A 15,565-nucleotide genomic window follows, 5' to 3' on the forward strand; every position below is an offset into this window, starting at 1 on the left:
GAGCGCCAGCCAATGGGCGTCCACATTTATCCTGGGACCTGTATCTGTGCAGGGCCATTTTCTGGTCAAACGTGTGGGCGGAGGCCACATATAGGTCTCTAAGTTGGGAACGGGCCGTAGAGAGGTCTGCCAGAATGGCATCGGAAGGGGTCCGGCTGTGCTTCGTTTCGAGTTCGCGCAGTTTTAGAGTCGCGGCTGCAATGGAGGCCGATCTTTCTTTTTTAAGCCGGGTACCCATCTGAATAAAGGTACCCCGTAGCACTGCCTTGAGCGCCTCCCACTGATAAGGGAGGGGCGTGGGGTCGTCAGCGTGGTCCGAAAAGAAATGGTTAACGACAGTGGAGATCGTATCCACACAGTCTGGAGTCGCCAGTATAGAGTCATTAAGCCTCCAGGTCCATTCTCTCAGCGGAGTATCTGGGGGGGAGAGTGTGAGAAAAATCGGGGAATGGTCGGACCAGACCAACGTCCCAACGCCATCCTCGGGGGACCAATCAAGACAAGCATGATCCACGAAAAAATAGTCTATCCTGCTATAAGACTGATGGGCTGACGAATAGTGAGTGTAGGTCCGAGAGGTCGGGTGGAGGATTCTCCACACATCAACAAGGCGCATGCCGTGAAGGGCACGCTTCAGAGCTCGTAACTTCGTATAGGAGAGGGATGAGCGAGAGGAGGAGGTATCTAGCAGCGGGTCCAAAGGGAGATTGAAGTCGCCACCCAGGATGACCCTCCCCTCCGCTAACCTCGCAAGCCGTTCAAGGTACCGCAAGGCCCAGGCGACCTGATTAGTATTAGGCAAGTAGAAGTTGGCGACCGTGTACGTCGTCCCCCAGAGTGCAAACTTAACTAGCACGTACCTCCCCTGTGGGTCTGCAACCTGGTCAATCATGCTGACAGGCAGGGATTTATGAAATGCCACAGACACCCCTTTGGACTTCTGAAGCGGATTAGAACTGTGTATCCATCGGTTGTAGTACCTGTTGGAGCAAGCAGGGACAGAGTCGGAGCAGAAATGAGTCTCCTGGAGTAGCAAGATATTGACATGGTGCTTATGCATATGATATAGAACTTGCCCCCGTTTAGAAGCTACATTGAGGCCCTGTACATTATAGGAGCCTAGGGTCAGTCGGGGGCGAGTACTTACCGTGTGGGCCATAGTGGGACGCGGGCGGGCAGGTAGAGGATAGTAGGTCACCAGGGGTATGCAAGCCGAGCCCGGAAAAAGGGGTCGGGGCACAGAAAAAAAAGGAAGTGGTAGATGGAAACCCGGAAAATAGGAAAAGGAAAGAAAAAGAAAAATAGAGAAGAAAAGGAGGGGAAAACTAAGTGGTACACTGAGGAGTAGACAGGGGGGACTCCAGGAAAGGAGCCAAGGGAACTATGGTGCCTGAATACAGGACACCGTACGTCACATACGATACGGGCACAGAACCGTGCTCAACCTATGGGGGGGTGGAAATGTGAAGAGGGAGTCAGAAACACATGAGTGGGTCCGGCAACACAGCAGACCTAAAAGAATCAGTTATGAGTACACCAAAGAAAAATGACAATAACAGAGCTCAATACAGGGAGAATGGGAAAGATGCCAAATCGCGGCTATCGGGGGGAGAGTTACAACCTTATGACATATGGCAGATCAACAACGACATAGCAATTGAAATACTAACTGATAAGACAAGATCCAACAGAATCATGTGGTGTCAGGCGTCCCCCCCCCCCCAAACCCCAGCTGTTCAGGACAACAGCAAAGGGCAGGAGGAAGGGCCGGTTAAAACAGTAAGTGCAGGATGCCATGGGGCGATGAGCAATAAACATGGAGAAAAATACATATACAAATTATCACCAACTAGAAGAAGCATCATCATTGTATAGCAAGCAACACCAGTAACATGGAACAGAGAAGCAACTAAGAACTTGTGAACCAGAAATCTTCAGCGGTAATGGTCACTCCGCGACCCCCTCAAACCCCAGCCAGATATAGCAATAGCAAAGGGCAGAAGTAAGGTCAGTCTCCGATGGATAAGGCTGGTAGCTGCGGAGAGAAGCATGGTAGGGCGGGAGAGGGAAAACAGAGGGTCAATAGATAGGGTCCAGTCACATCAGGACAGTCAGTGTAGAGTGCATTATATGCGGTACTCAAGCTTCCGGTGACTGAGGGCGACTAGCCCCACTCCTGGGTATGGCAGAGCGTGAGCGGGAGCGCCATCTTCTCTGAGGAAGAGGGCCAGATGTCTGTGGTCGCACCCATTCAGCAGGAGGATCCAGCCAATTCGGAATGTCCACCGGAGTGTGACCCAGGAAGGAGAAGAAGTCGGTTAGTTGATCAGGATCCGCCAGCACAAACTTCCGGGAGTTGAAAGTTACTTTAATGCTGAAGGGGTGCCCCCATGTATAAGTGGCCCCAATTTGGCGTAGCAAGTCCAGTAAGGGGCGGACCACTCTCCGCATGTGTAGGGTGTTGCGGGATAGGTCGGGGTAGAGGTGGATGGAGGAGCCATCAAAGTCTAGAGGACCCTGTTGCCAAGCCTTCCTCATAATTTCTTCCTTCAGGGTATAGTAGTGAACCCTACATAACACATCACGGGGACGATCATCACCCCTACCTCCCGGGCCCCCCACTCTATGCACCCTGTCTAGTTCGATGGTTGTGGTAGGGGCTCTACCTAGAACCAGATTGAGAATGGCAGTCACAGTGGGTTTAAGGTCCGTGCCAGAGGTGGCCTCAGGGAGACCCTGAATCCTAATGTTGTTCCTACGACTCCTGTTTTCGCCGTCATCAATGCGTAGTTGTTGCTGACGCAGGCGGCGGAGGTGGTCACGGGAGGCAGCCTCCAGTGCGGAAATGCGGGACTCATGGGCCTCTTGAGTAGCTGTGACGGAGGCAACAGTGGAGTCAGTAGTGGAAATCTGCTGACGGATCGCATTTAATTCAGCATGCAGGGAAAGTTCCATTTTAGAGGCCCAGGAGTCAAAGTCCGACCTGAAGGCCGAGAGAAGGGAGGCTGCCTCCGACCGGAGGGCTCCCCCACAATCCCGGACGTCCGGACCCCCATTTAGTGCGGAAGAGCTAGGCAGGGGAGATGAGGAAGAGGATGTTGCTGGAGAAGGAGGTCGATCCGTGCGACCCGCGTCCACACCAAGGGAAGCCGGCTGAGACGGTGGAGGGGGGGGTTTAGTTTTCCCCACTGCGCGACCGGTCGCCATCTTGTCAGGTCTAGGAGAGCGGGGTTCCGTTGGCGCAGTGCGCAGTAGGTAACGTTGCATAGAGCTCTGTTGAAGGTCCGAAGGGTCGGCGGGGTGGGAATTGCCCGCCGACATGTATGTGGAGGTGTAGCTAGACTAATACGTAACTGCTGGAGCCGGATGATCTCGTGGCTCAGCACCGCATGACCAGTGTCTTCAAATCAGTTGCAATGAAATCCACAAGGGAGTGAAGACACGAGCAGGCAGTGCAGGTCTGTCAATGTAGGCCAAATTTGAGCCCAGCAATCCACAGCAAAAGAGGAGCAGAGAGACAGATGGTCTGGTACAGGTATTCGTGAGGCAAGGAGTGGAGGCCTGGTGCAATACTATGAGGATGTAGCTGTTAAGCCTCAGAAGCAGCAGACAGGCCCCTGTCAGACTGAAGGAAACTCAGCAGGGGCTATGAGCAATACTCTGCAGGGGCTGTGAGCAATACTCTGCAGGGGCTGTGGGCAATACTCTGCAGGGGCTGTGAGCAATACTCTGCAGGGGCTGTGAGCAATACTCTGCAGGGGCTGTGAGCAATACTCTGCAGGGGCTGTGAGCAATACTCTGCAGGGGCTGTGAGCAATACTCTGCAGGGGTTGTGAGCAATACTCTGCAGGGGTTGTGAGCAATACTTTGCAGGGGTTGTGAGCAATACTCTGCAGGGGTTGTGAGCAATACTCTGCAGGGGCTGTGAGCAGTATTCTGCAGGGTCTGTGAGCAATACTCTGCAGGGTCTGTGAGCAATACTCTGCAGGGTCTGTGAGCAATACTCTGCAGGGGTTGAGAGGTAGTAGGCAGGTAAAGATGGCAATTGAAAGGGGGCCAGTATACAGGCTTCAGGACCCCCTCCCTTCACAGGATAGCAGCAGCAAAGAGTCCTTGTCCAGGCCACAGCCTCCCTCAGCAGTGGGAATCCGGAGGAGCAGAGCGTGCCCTTGAGCAGCAGCAACACAGCAGGGGGAAGAGGATGGGACCCCAGCGGCTAGGTGGGTCCTCCAGGATTCCACAGGGCCGAAGGTGGGCGGCAAGATGGCGGCAAGATGGCGGGCCGCGGCGGCCTGAAACGCCCTCCCGCGGAGAGCGGGGTCTTCAACTGTACAGCCGGCCTGGCGGCCAGTAGGATACCAAAGGTGGAGGACTGTCACGGAGGTCCCTTACCGTCCCCGGGTCCAGCTAGGCCGCGATGTCGCGGGTAGGCCGCGATGGCGTGGGTAGGCCGCAGGCGCCGGTCCGGCGTGATCCCCGACAGGATAGGGAAAACAGGAGGAAGGCTGGCTCCGTAGACCCTGTCAGCTCCGGGGGGATAAGCCCATGCGTCGATCTGGAAGCCTGGTGAGTGGATGGCTGCGGATTAGATTTGTGCTGGAACGGAGCTCCCTCTTCATGCGGCCATCTTGGCCAGCGTCCGGACACGCCCCCCTCCACATACCTTTTTAATGCTAAGTTTAATTTTGACAAGAGCCATAATTGTTCATTCCTGTGTTGCACTCAAATACACCCTGGAGAAACAGATTATTAAAGGAGTTGTAAAGTCAGAAGTTTTTTTTATCTTAATGCATTCTATCCAACGATGTCCACAAATCCCTCGGCTGTTCCGGGACTTGATACAGCAGTGGGATACAGCAGCAGGAGCCAATCAAAGTCAGTTAGCAAATCAGGAGGGGATGGGGCCGAATGGCAGCTCTGTGTCTGAATGAGGATTGCTTGCTGTGGGGACAGTCGACAGGAGGGAGGGGCCAGGAGCAGTGAAGAAGGACCTGGCTGGGCTGCTCTGTGCAAAAACCACTTCACAGGGGAAGAAAGTATAAAATGTTTATCAGTTTAAAATAAAAAAAACAGGAGACTTTACAATCACTTTAACTGCTTAAAGCCTCTGCATAGTTTAGCTTAGGGTATCCCTTGATACTATGTGATTCCATCTATTTGTGTAAAGCAGAATGGACATCTAGAAGGATTTCTCAAGTCTTCCCTACTCAAATTCTTAAGCTGGGTATACACATGCATTTCTTTTTCATTCAACCAGTGTGATGCAGGGATCTCTCCCACTGAGTTTATTGTGTTATTCTGAAAGAAGGATACCCCACCCCCGGCAGAACACCCAGATCCTTGCTTGCAGCCATCGGCTGCAGGTGCTGATCGAATGCTGGTTTTTCAGGTAGACCATTTGACAGAAACCACATTTACACTGGCTTCTGTCATATGTCACACATGTCCCGAAAGCCGTCCGCTTCCTGCTGAATTTCAGTACGTGTGTACCGGGCTTTAAGACGGCCATAGATAATGCACTTTTCTTTCCTGCAATTGACTTGTGGGATGGTGAAATCCCACCACGGAGCCATTGTGTTCTCCATGTGGGGGGAGGGGTGCATAAAGCCGTCCATTTCAGGAGGACAAAGTGATTATTGCTAGTGGCCCAGCTTGCTGGTTGTACCCAAGTAGATCTGTGGATTGACTTGGGTACAATCAGCCTGCTGAACCAGACAAGATTCGAACCATCTATAGCTGGCTCTAGCCTGCAAACAAGTGTTCTCTAATTGTTAGCTAAACTTAAAGTGATTGTAAAGTCTAGGTTTTTTTTTTGGTTAACAATAGCAAACGTCATACTGACCTGCTCTGTGCAGTGGTTTTGAAAAGAGTGGCCCAGATCCTCCTTTTCTTGGGTCCCTGTATAGCTCTCCTGGCTGCTCCCTCCTTTTGAGTGCCCCCACAGCAAGCAGCTTGCTATGGGAGCACCCAAGCTAAACTGCAGCTCGCTGTGTCCATTTAGACATGGAGCCGCGGTTCGGCCCTGCCCCCCTCTCACTTCTGATTGGTTCACTGAATTTGATTGACAGCAGCGGGAGCCAATGGCGCGGCACTGCCATCTCAGCCTATCAGGAGATAGAGTCTTGGGCAGCCGAGGCACTCCTGCAGCATCGCTGGATAGAGATGGGCTCAGGTAAGTATTAGGGGAGCTAAGGGGGGACTGCTTCACACAGAAGGTTTTTTATCTTAATGCATGGAATGCATTATCATAAAAGACTTCTGACTTTACTACCACTTTAAGCAGTATCTGCCTGCTTTGAGCAGTTTGTTATCTGTTCCAACAGTGATTACATGACTGCAGCTTATAAATCATTGTTTTTAGCTCTTGTCATTAAAGATATTGATTTAGAAGCTATATGAAACAGACTCCTTCCTTGTTGTTCTCAGTCCTTGACTGCAGTATTCTTGTAAAAAGATAACAGTGATTACACTGCCTAAGCCCTTGGTGGCATCTCTCACAGCACTGGGAAAGAAAATGCAAAGGAAGTGATTATATTTGTAACTTTGTTTTGTATCCCTGAATATAATATTAAAAAATAAAAAGCTAGTGTGTTATAAAGTACAGTTAGCATTTTCACATATTTTTCCAATTGAACTACACATGTATAACAACTCATACAAGTGCCGAACTCTGAGATAAGCAGATATTGTCTAACCCTAGGTTCAAAGATTTGTGTTTTTTTAGTGCATTTTTCAGTTTGCTGATTGCTTTTGCATGTAATAGACTTCAGTGGACCCGCACCAAAAACGCAACTGTTGTGTTTTTGATGCATTTTTACATGCATTTTGCGTTTTGTGGGGGCGTTTTTTTTCTCTATAAATCACTGTGTATAGCTGGTTGTTAAGGAGCGGGCTAGGAAGCAGACCGCCGCGTCCTTAACAATCAATGAGCCATCAGCTGTTAGTGGGCTTCCCTTCTGACAGCTTAATGTAAAAATAAGCATTGTTGGCAATAAAAAAACAGCCGTGGGGTCCCTCCCAAACCAAACCAGGCCCAATATATTTTTTTAAAACTGCGTGAGGTCCCCCCCCCCCCCCCAAAATCCATACCAGGCTCTTATTTGAGCATGCAGCCCGGCAGGTCAGGAAAGGGAGGGGACGAGCAAGTGACCCCCCTCTCCTGAACCATACCAAGCCACATGGCCTCAGCAAGGGGGGTGCATTGATGGGGACAAGGGCCTTTTCCCCACAAACCTTGCCAGTGGTTGTAGGGGTCTGTGGCACGGGGGGCTTAAAAAGTGGGCCCCCAGATCTCAGCAACCCCCCTCCCCCCCATGTGAATGAGTGTGGGGTACATAGTACCCTTACCCATTCACCAAAAAAGTGAGTAAAGATCGTACACAAGTTTTTGACAAGTCCTTTATTAAAAAATAAAAACAATGTCCCCTCGGTGTTGATCCATCGTCAATCAGAGTGCCTGCCACACCGCCAGCCCCAGAAAAAAAAAAAGCTCCGATCACACCCGTCGTCTGCTTGCTCCGCCTTGTGACAGTTCTTGAATAGCTAAGAGGCAGGGCCACCTGCCACTGCCCCCCCCGCCCGGACGTTGGCAGCCCAGCATGCACCAGTCGATGACGTCACAGGGGGTGGTGCTACCAGGCCCCAAAGCACCTGCCCCCCCATGTTGAGGACATGTGACCTGGTATTGTGGCGCTCACTTACCCCCCTCCCTTTCCTGACCTGCTGGGCTGCATGCTCGGATAAGGGTCTCGTATGAATTTTAGGGAGGACCCCATGCCATTTATTTTTAAAATTTTGGCGTGGGGTTCCCCTCAAAATTCACACCAGACCTGATGGGCCTGGTATGGATTGGGGGGGGACGCACACTGTTTTTTTACCAATTTCTTTTTTATTGCTGGCAATGCTTGTTTTTTCATTCGGCTATCAGCGGGGAAGCCCGCTGACAGCTGAAGACTCAACGGTTGTTAAGGACACGGCAGCTGGCTTCCTGGCCTGCTCCTTAACAAAAGCTATACACAGTTTGTTAAAGAGAAATCTGTGTAGGGAGAACACCCTTACACCTTATTCCTCACGCTCCAACATCCTCACTGTACATGCATGACTAGAATAATTTCAAGCTGGGCTATGATAATTGAACAAAATGGCTATGGATGTTTTGTCTGCACATTCTATACCTCTTTTCTTTTATTTTAGGAGCTGTTTGAGAGATGTGAAGCGAAGAGACTCACTTTGTTTAAAATGGCTAGTGAAACTGAAGATAATGATAGTAGCTTGGGTGAGAAATTATATTTATAATCATACTTTTTCCTGGTATAAATGTTAAAATCATGTTCATTTAGGTATCCAGAGAGCTATGTTTTTTTTCGCTGTCAATCAAATTTATTGCTTTAGAATATAATATATTACTGATTTGTGATATTGAAGATAAGTACATTTATGGATGTCCCGATCTCTCACAGGGGACATTCTCCAAGCTAGTGATAATTTATCTCGTGCTATCAGTCTGTTTAAGAAGATTGTTGAAGGGCAAGACATCAATGGGGAACTGGAGCTCCCAGAGACATTGCACAGTAAAGGTAACTGACACCAATTCTAGCCTTTTAAATATACACAAGTCTACAATTACATATTAAATAACACATTTCAGTAATATATGCTAATAATTAAATTCTTGTATCTAGCAGAGGCAGAGTCCAGCACAGATTTCTCAACACTCATTGATTTAGGAGAGTTCGAGTCTTCCTCGCCGGTTGTGGATTCAGAGCCACTTCCTGTACCAGAAAAGTCTCCTTCAGCACTCATTCCCATCCTTCCTCCTCCTCCAATCATACCTACACAGTCCAACACCCGACCCACTCCAATAGATCAGACCCTAACTCAAATGAGCAGCACATCCAACTCTGTGTGTTTGCTTGACGAAGAGCTGCTACACCTGGGTAACAATCTTTTCTACCTTAATATTACTGTTAGAATAAATGTTAAGCAGCAGAAATATGTCTCATCCTTCTAATGCAGATTTCACTAGCTGTATTCTAGAAACACATGTTCAATGTTCTCAAAACACAGTAGTTACTTTCCCAAACAAAGTGATTAGCACATCTCAGCAAATACTTTAAAAAGACAAATTTAAGTCCATTAAAGTCAACACAGCAGAGCTTTCACAGTGGTCACGAGTTTTGATACTGCAGGGTTTTTGTTTGTTGAAACACATTACCTCTGGAAAAACTCTATTCTGTTCATTTTCATTGAGTTAATTTAAATTGTAATTTTAAGGTATTTGCTGGCATTTATTGAACTTATTTGGTAGAATACATCTTGGGATCAGTTTCGCAATACACACCATTCATAAAAAACATTATGACCAGTTATAGGTAATGTGAATAACATTAATTATCTTGTTACAATGGCATATGAAAGTGGGTGTGATATATTAATCAGTTTCCTCTGAAGTTGATGTTTTGAGAGCAGAAAATCGACAAGCGTAAGGGTTTCAGTGACTTTGACAAGTGCCAAATTGTAATGGCTAGATTATCCGGTCAAGGCAACTCCAAAAAGGCAGCTCTTGTGGGATGTTCCCAGTCTGCAGTGAAGGAAAACTGGTGAAGAGGGTCATCATGGGCAGCCAAGGCTTATTGATGCACTTAGGGAGTGAAGGCTGGCCCGTGTAGTCTGATCCAGTAGAAGAGCTATTGTTACTCAAAACGTTGAAAAAGTTAATGCTGGTTCCAATAGAAACATGCCAGAACGCAGAGTGCATCACAGTTTGTTGCGTTTGGGGCCGCAAAGCCATGATAAGTCAGGGTGCCCATGCTGACCTGTGTCCACAGCCAAAAGCGCCTACAATGGGCATGTGAGCATCAGAACTGGACTAGGGAGCAATGGAAGAAGGTGGCCTGTTCTGATAAATCTCATTTCTCTTTCGTTCACTGACAGACACAGCTTCAGTTCTTCAGACCATTGGGTATTATACTGTCACTCTTCAGGAGTAGGGCTAGGCGGAAACCTTTTTGGTTACGCTCCTGGGGCAGTTCCAGATTGTATACTATCACTTCCTGCTGTAGGACTTCCAGTTTTTTCTGCCTAGTCAGGAGTAAGGACCTGGCTATCTGTTGGGATCTGCGGTCCTGGCATTTTTTCCTATTTAAATGGAATTTTTAACTTTTTCTTTATTATTTTTGTTCCTTTGGTGAACTACAATCAAGTGTTCCTGTGAGAACTACAATCAACAGCCGAACTGACTGACGCACTGGATATTCTAAATCCTTCCCAGTCTGGCCTGCAAGCGCGATCCAACTATTAGCTCTGCGCTAGGTTGGCAACATAGCCCCACTGGACGGGGGCTGACCGGCGAGTGAAACACCTTGCAAGGTTGCATAGCCATGGTCACGACAGCAGTCATGACCAGAGTCGCAGCGTACCTCAGGCCGCAGACCCCCCGTTCCAAGATGGTGCAGTGGACTGCTGGTAGTAGCGCCCGCCTGGTGGCCATGGTGTGGTGAGTAGTGCCCCCCCCTTTCCTGCGGAATTTCTGGGGTGGTCGCGGCCCCCCTGGGGATGTTAAGCCCCCCCCCCCGTGTCCTTCCTCCCCCTTGTGCTTCCCCTTCCTCCTTGCGGGATTCCCCCTTAAATTTGGTCCTCTCATCTGTCCCCTGTTTGGGGGCATGGGTGAAATTGGGTAGGGGGCTACATAGTGCTGGGCTGGAGGAGCGGTGGGTGATGCCGCTGTCGTCCCCTGTAGGGAGTGATCGTACTTGGGTGCTGCGGGAGGGTCCCTAGGGGGTCCCCTCCTGGGGTCTGTGAACTTTTTCCCTGGGGCCCAGGGTCCCATGTAGCGCCGCGTGGTGCCGCCGTTTTTCCATGGTGTCTGTGTTCCTGGTTCGGCGACCATGTTTCTGTAGTTCAGCGACCATGTTTTTGGTTTCCCCATAGACTTGCATTGGGGGTCCATTTTCCTGTAGTCTGCGATAGTGCTGAAGAGCCAAAATAGCTAAGTTGGGAGAGCGTTAGACTGAAGATCTAAAGGTCCCTGGTTCAATCCCGGGTTTCGGCAAGAGGCTTTGATGGAGCAAATGCAGCTCAGCTGAAATTACTTTACTGAGATGAATTTGGCTGCCGCGGAAGAGAGTCAGCCCACTGGGTCTGCGTCCACGCTTGCTGAGTGCTCTAATAGTGAGGATGAGTCCTCCTCCTCCTCTGCAGCCGCCTGGTGGAGGCCCTGATTGTATCAGTGCGGGAAACTTTAAAGTTGGAGGACTCAGCTGCAGCTGAGTCTGCGACTCCGGTGCAATTTGGCAACCGCAAAACTTCCAAGGTGAATAAGGTTTTTCCCTTTCCTGCCTATTTTGACGTGATTGTCACTAGTCAGTGAGGTTCCCCAAAACGCATGGTTGGAATACCTAGCGTTGTGAGGAGTCTCTTCTGAAGAGACTGACGTTTCCACCGTCAGTGGCCCCTCAGGTTTCCAGGCTGAATAAGACTACACTTTTGCCGAAAGAAGATTCCCCGTCTTTCAAGGACCCCGTGGACAAAAGAGCTGAGGCTCTGGTGTGGTACCTCTTCACTGTGGCTGGTTCAATTTTAAGACTGGTGTTTGCTATCACCTTGGTATCCCAGACCTTAACGGAATGGGCTAAGGTTTTGCACCAGGATCTGGAGGGGAGTCAACATCATTCTGAGCTGGCGAACCTGGTGGATCAGTTTATCCAAGGGTTACAGTATATTTGTGATGCATCCCTGGATGCGGCCCCTTGGTTTCTGTGACGGTGGTGATCCTTCGCCGCATGATCTGGTTGAAGTACTGCTCAGCTGACCTTGCTTCTAAAAAGGTACTGACTGATCTTCCTTTTTTAGGTGACTGTCTGCTCGGTGCCTCTATGGAAGAGATCATTACGGGCCTTACGGGAGGCAAGAGTACATTGCTTCCACAGGCTGCTTTTCAGCTCCCAAGCAGCCCTTTCATCCGGCTGGTTCACAGGAAAAGGGCTCGAGATCCACTTGTAACCTTACGGGAGGCTCCAAGAGACCCTGGAATGGTAAGTCCAAAGCGGATGCTTCTGGTTATGCAGACAAGCTTCCCCAGCCTAAAGGGGCGCCCTCACACACGTTTGGTTTGGGGGATGACTTTGCCTATTTCCAGATCCGTGAACCTTGCCCATTCAGGACAAATGGGTCCACGATTTGATTTGGTTCAGTTACAAGATCGAGTTTTGGTCCTTGCCTCCGGCAAGGTTCTTTCCTTACAACTTATGTCTGTCTCCAGAGCGGCCACAGGGCCTTTACGAAGCAGTGCAGGACCTGTTAGCACAAGGAGTTATTGTGCCAGCTCCAGAGTCAGAAAGTTTCCAGGGTTTTTATTCAAATCTGTTCACAGTTCCCAGGAAAGAAGGCAAGGTTCGTCCGATCTTGGATCTCAAGGCTTTGAACCATTGTGTGCATGTTCAGAAATTTCGGATGGAATCTATCTGCACAGTAGTAGCTTTCCTTCATCAAGGAGATCTTTTGGCTTCTTTCGATCTCACGCTTACCTTCATATTCCAATATATGTCAGGCATCAGTGTTTTCTTTGTTTTGCCGTGGGGGAGGAGCACTTTCAATTCGTGGCATTGCCCTTTGGTCTCGGCTCAGCTCCTCGAGTGTTCACCAAGGGTTTGGCTCCAGTGTTGGCCTTATTACGGCAGCAGGGGATCACGGTACTGGGTTACCTGGACAATCTGCTTCTGCGTGCAGAGTTTTTCCCGGCTCTAGAAGCCGACTTAGACGTTACAGTGCGAACTCTGCAGGAGTTCGGGGGGACACTGTATTTTCAGAAATCAGCACTGTTTCCATCCACAAAGCTGGACTACTTGGGTCTGACGCTGGACTTCCTCAAACAATACTGCTGAAGCTACAGGAGGCTGTTTGGCTCCTGTTGTCCAACCTTTGATTATCACTCAGGACTTGCATGCAGGTGCTGGGTCTGATGGTCTCCACATTCGAGGCGGTTCCGTTTGCGCAGTACCACAGCAGACCTTTGTAAAGGGAGATTCTGATTAAATGGAACAAGGATCCGCTGTCATTGGACAATCTGATTCGGTTGAATCGGGGTTCTAGGGAGTCTCTCCTATGGTGGCTCCACTCCCCGGCCCTACGTCTGGGAAAATCTTTTCTTCCCCTGTATTCGACTGTAATCACCACGGATGCCAGTCTGTCCGGATGGGGAGGTGTCTTGGGAGTGTGTTCGGCTCAATGTGTCTGGACTGGGGAGGAGTTTCCTATCAACATCCTGCATATTTGGGAGATCAGACTTTTGTCTGTCTCAGTGGACGGATCGTCTGCAGGGGTGTCCTGTGCAGATACAATCGGACAATGCTACGGCTGTGGCATATGTCAATCATCAAGAGGGCACAAAGAGTGCCCTAGCAGCCCAGGAAGTGGCCGATATCTTGAGGTGGGTGGAACAATATGTTCCGACCCTCTCTGCTGTGCATATTCCGGGGTTGGAGAATTGGCAAGCGGACTATCTCAGTCGACAGACGTTGGATCCGCTGGCTTCTACTCTTAACAAGAAGATACTGAGGCTCGTGTCAAGGTCTCGGGATCCTCTAGCCAACGCCATAGATGCTCTGGTGGCCCCTTGGGGTCGGTATCGTTTGATTTATGCCTTTCCTCCAATACAACTTCTGTCAAGACTGCTACGCAGGATCGAGGTAGAAGGGATTCCAGTCATTCTGTGGCACCAGACTGGCCTCGCCTGTCTTGGTATGCAGACCTTGTAGGGCTATCATCAAGTTTGGAAGGCGAACATTACTTGGCATGAGTCTCGGGGGGTTTTCTCCCCACTCCTTTTCTGTGTCTCTCCTGTTGGAGTTTCTACAATTGGGTGTAGATTAATGTGTAGCTCTGGGCACCATCAAGGGCCAGATTTCCGCCTTGGCTATTTTTTTCCAAAGGCCGTTGGCGGCGAAGTCTTTGGTTCACACTTTTGTACAGGGAGTTCGCCATCTGGCTCCTCCGGTACGATCCTTGGTACCTCTGTGGGATCTCAGTTTGGTTCTGTCGGTGCTTCAATACAAGAAAAATTCCCCTATGTATGGGACTGTGAATGCCACTGAACACTGTGTTTTGTATAAAAATATCTTTATTTATTCCAAAATATGAACCAAACAAACAAACAGTAACATAAATCAATAACATTACAGGGCATTAAAAATACATGCATATGACAGACCAAATACCGAACCAAATAGGGGCGCTTAGGTGTACAAGGTGATCATGGAACCGGAACCGACCCCACGCGTTTCGGGCAAAAAAGCCCTTCCTCAGGGGTCACCCAAAGCTCTTGTATACAACATATAGGGATGATGGCCACTGACACTGGGCACTGAGTGAAAAGATACTGCTTGTTCTTGTCGGTGCTTCAAAGGCCTCCCTTTGAAAACATTCAGGAAATTCCTCTGCTCACTCTGTCTCAGAAGGTGGCTTTCTTAGTGGTTTTTACTTCTGCACGTCGCGTGTCGAAGTTGGCTCAGTCACCTTACTTGGTGATTCAAAGGGACAAAGTGGTGTGTCGACCCTGTCAGGCTTTCCTTCCTAAGGTTGTCTCGGTTTTTTATTTGAATGAAGACATTGTGCTACTGTCCCTATGTCCTAAGCCTAAACATCCTAAGGAAATTGCTTTACATTCCTTAGATGTGGTACGGGCGATTCGGGTTAACCTGGCGGTGACTGAACCGATTAGGAAAACTGATTCTTTGTTCTTACGCATGGACCTATGAAGGGGCGGCCGTATCTGCTGCGACCATTTCTAAGTGGATCAGGCAGACGGTAGTGCAGCCCTACTCCATTAAAGTTCAGGCTCCTCCTTTACCTGTTAAAACGCATTCTACAAGGGCGCTTAGTGCCTCCTGGGCCTTCCGTCATCAGGTGTCAGTGGTTCAGGTGTGCAAGGCAACTACTTGGTCGTATGTACACACATTCACAAAATTTTATAAGGTGGATGTACTTGCATCTTCAGATGCAGCGTCTGGCCGCCAAATTTTGCAGGCTGCGGTCGCGGAGGCTTCCGCATTTTGAGGGTGAAATTTTTTTCTGGTGGTGAGCGCCAGTTGTTCCTAGTTGAGCTCCTGTTACATGGTTGGCTATGTTGGAAATTCTGCGTTTGCTGTGTTTTTTCCACCCCTCATATTGATACTGCTTTGGGACATTCCAATGGTCTGAAGAATTAAAGCTGTGTCTGTCAGTGAACGAAAGAGGAAACTGGATTTTTGTCTTACCGTAAAATCCTTTTCTCTGAGGTTCACTGACAGACACAGCACCCACCCCTCTTTTGGGGTTGAGTTATTTGTTCTTCTGACACTGTTTTTTACAAACTGGAAGTCCTACAGCAGGAAGTGATGGTATACCCCCTGGAACTACCCCTAGTCCTACTCCTGAAGAGTGACAGTATAATACCCAATGGTCTGAAGAATTGAAGCTATGTCTGTCAGTGAATCTCAGAGAAAAGGATTTTACGGTAAGACAAAATTCCAGTTTTTTTCTTTTCCATCATGTGGATGGCCGGGGGGGGGGGGGGGGGGTTGTATCACTT

At 49.2% G+C, this 15,565-nt stretch overlaps 1 protein-coding gene across 2 annotated transcripts in view; it reads left to right on the forward strand.

Annotated features, from left to right (window-relative positions):
* Positions 1-15,565, forward strand: part of GGA3 (golgi associated, gamma adaptin ear containing, ARF binding protein 3) — a 95,934-nt gene that overhangs the window by 61,461 nt on the left and 18,908 nt on the right. The window contains exons 9-11 of one of the 2 annotated variants that reach the window (XM_082271915.1): positions 8,194-8,275; positions 8,460-8,576; positions 8,682-8,936. In XM_082271915.1, the coding sequence (XP_082128041.1) occupies positions 8,194-8,275; positions 8,460-8,576; positions 8,682-8,936 (454 nt within the window). The remainder of the gene's footprint in view (positions 1-8,193; positions 8,276-8,459; positions 8,577-8,681; positions 8,937-15,565) is intronic. The other variant, XM_082271916.1, reaches the window with a different exon arrangement.

This window comes from Pelophylax lessonae (assembly GCF_965119305.1).
Source record: "Pelophylax lessonae genome assembly, chromosome: 11".
Lineage (NCBI taxonomy): Eukaryota > Metazoa > Chordata > Amphibia > Anura > Ranidae > Pelophylax > Pelophylax lessonae.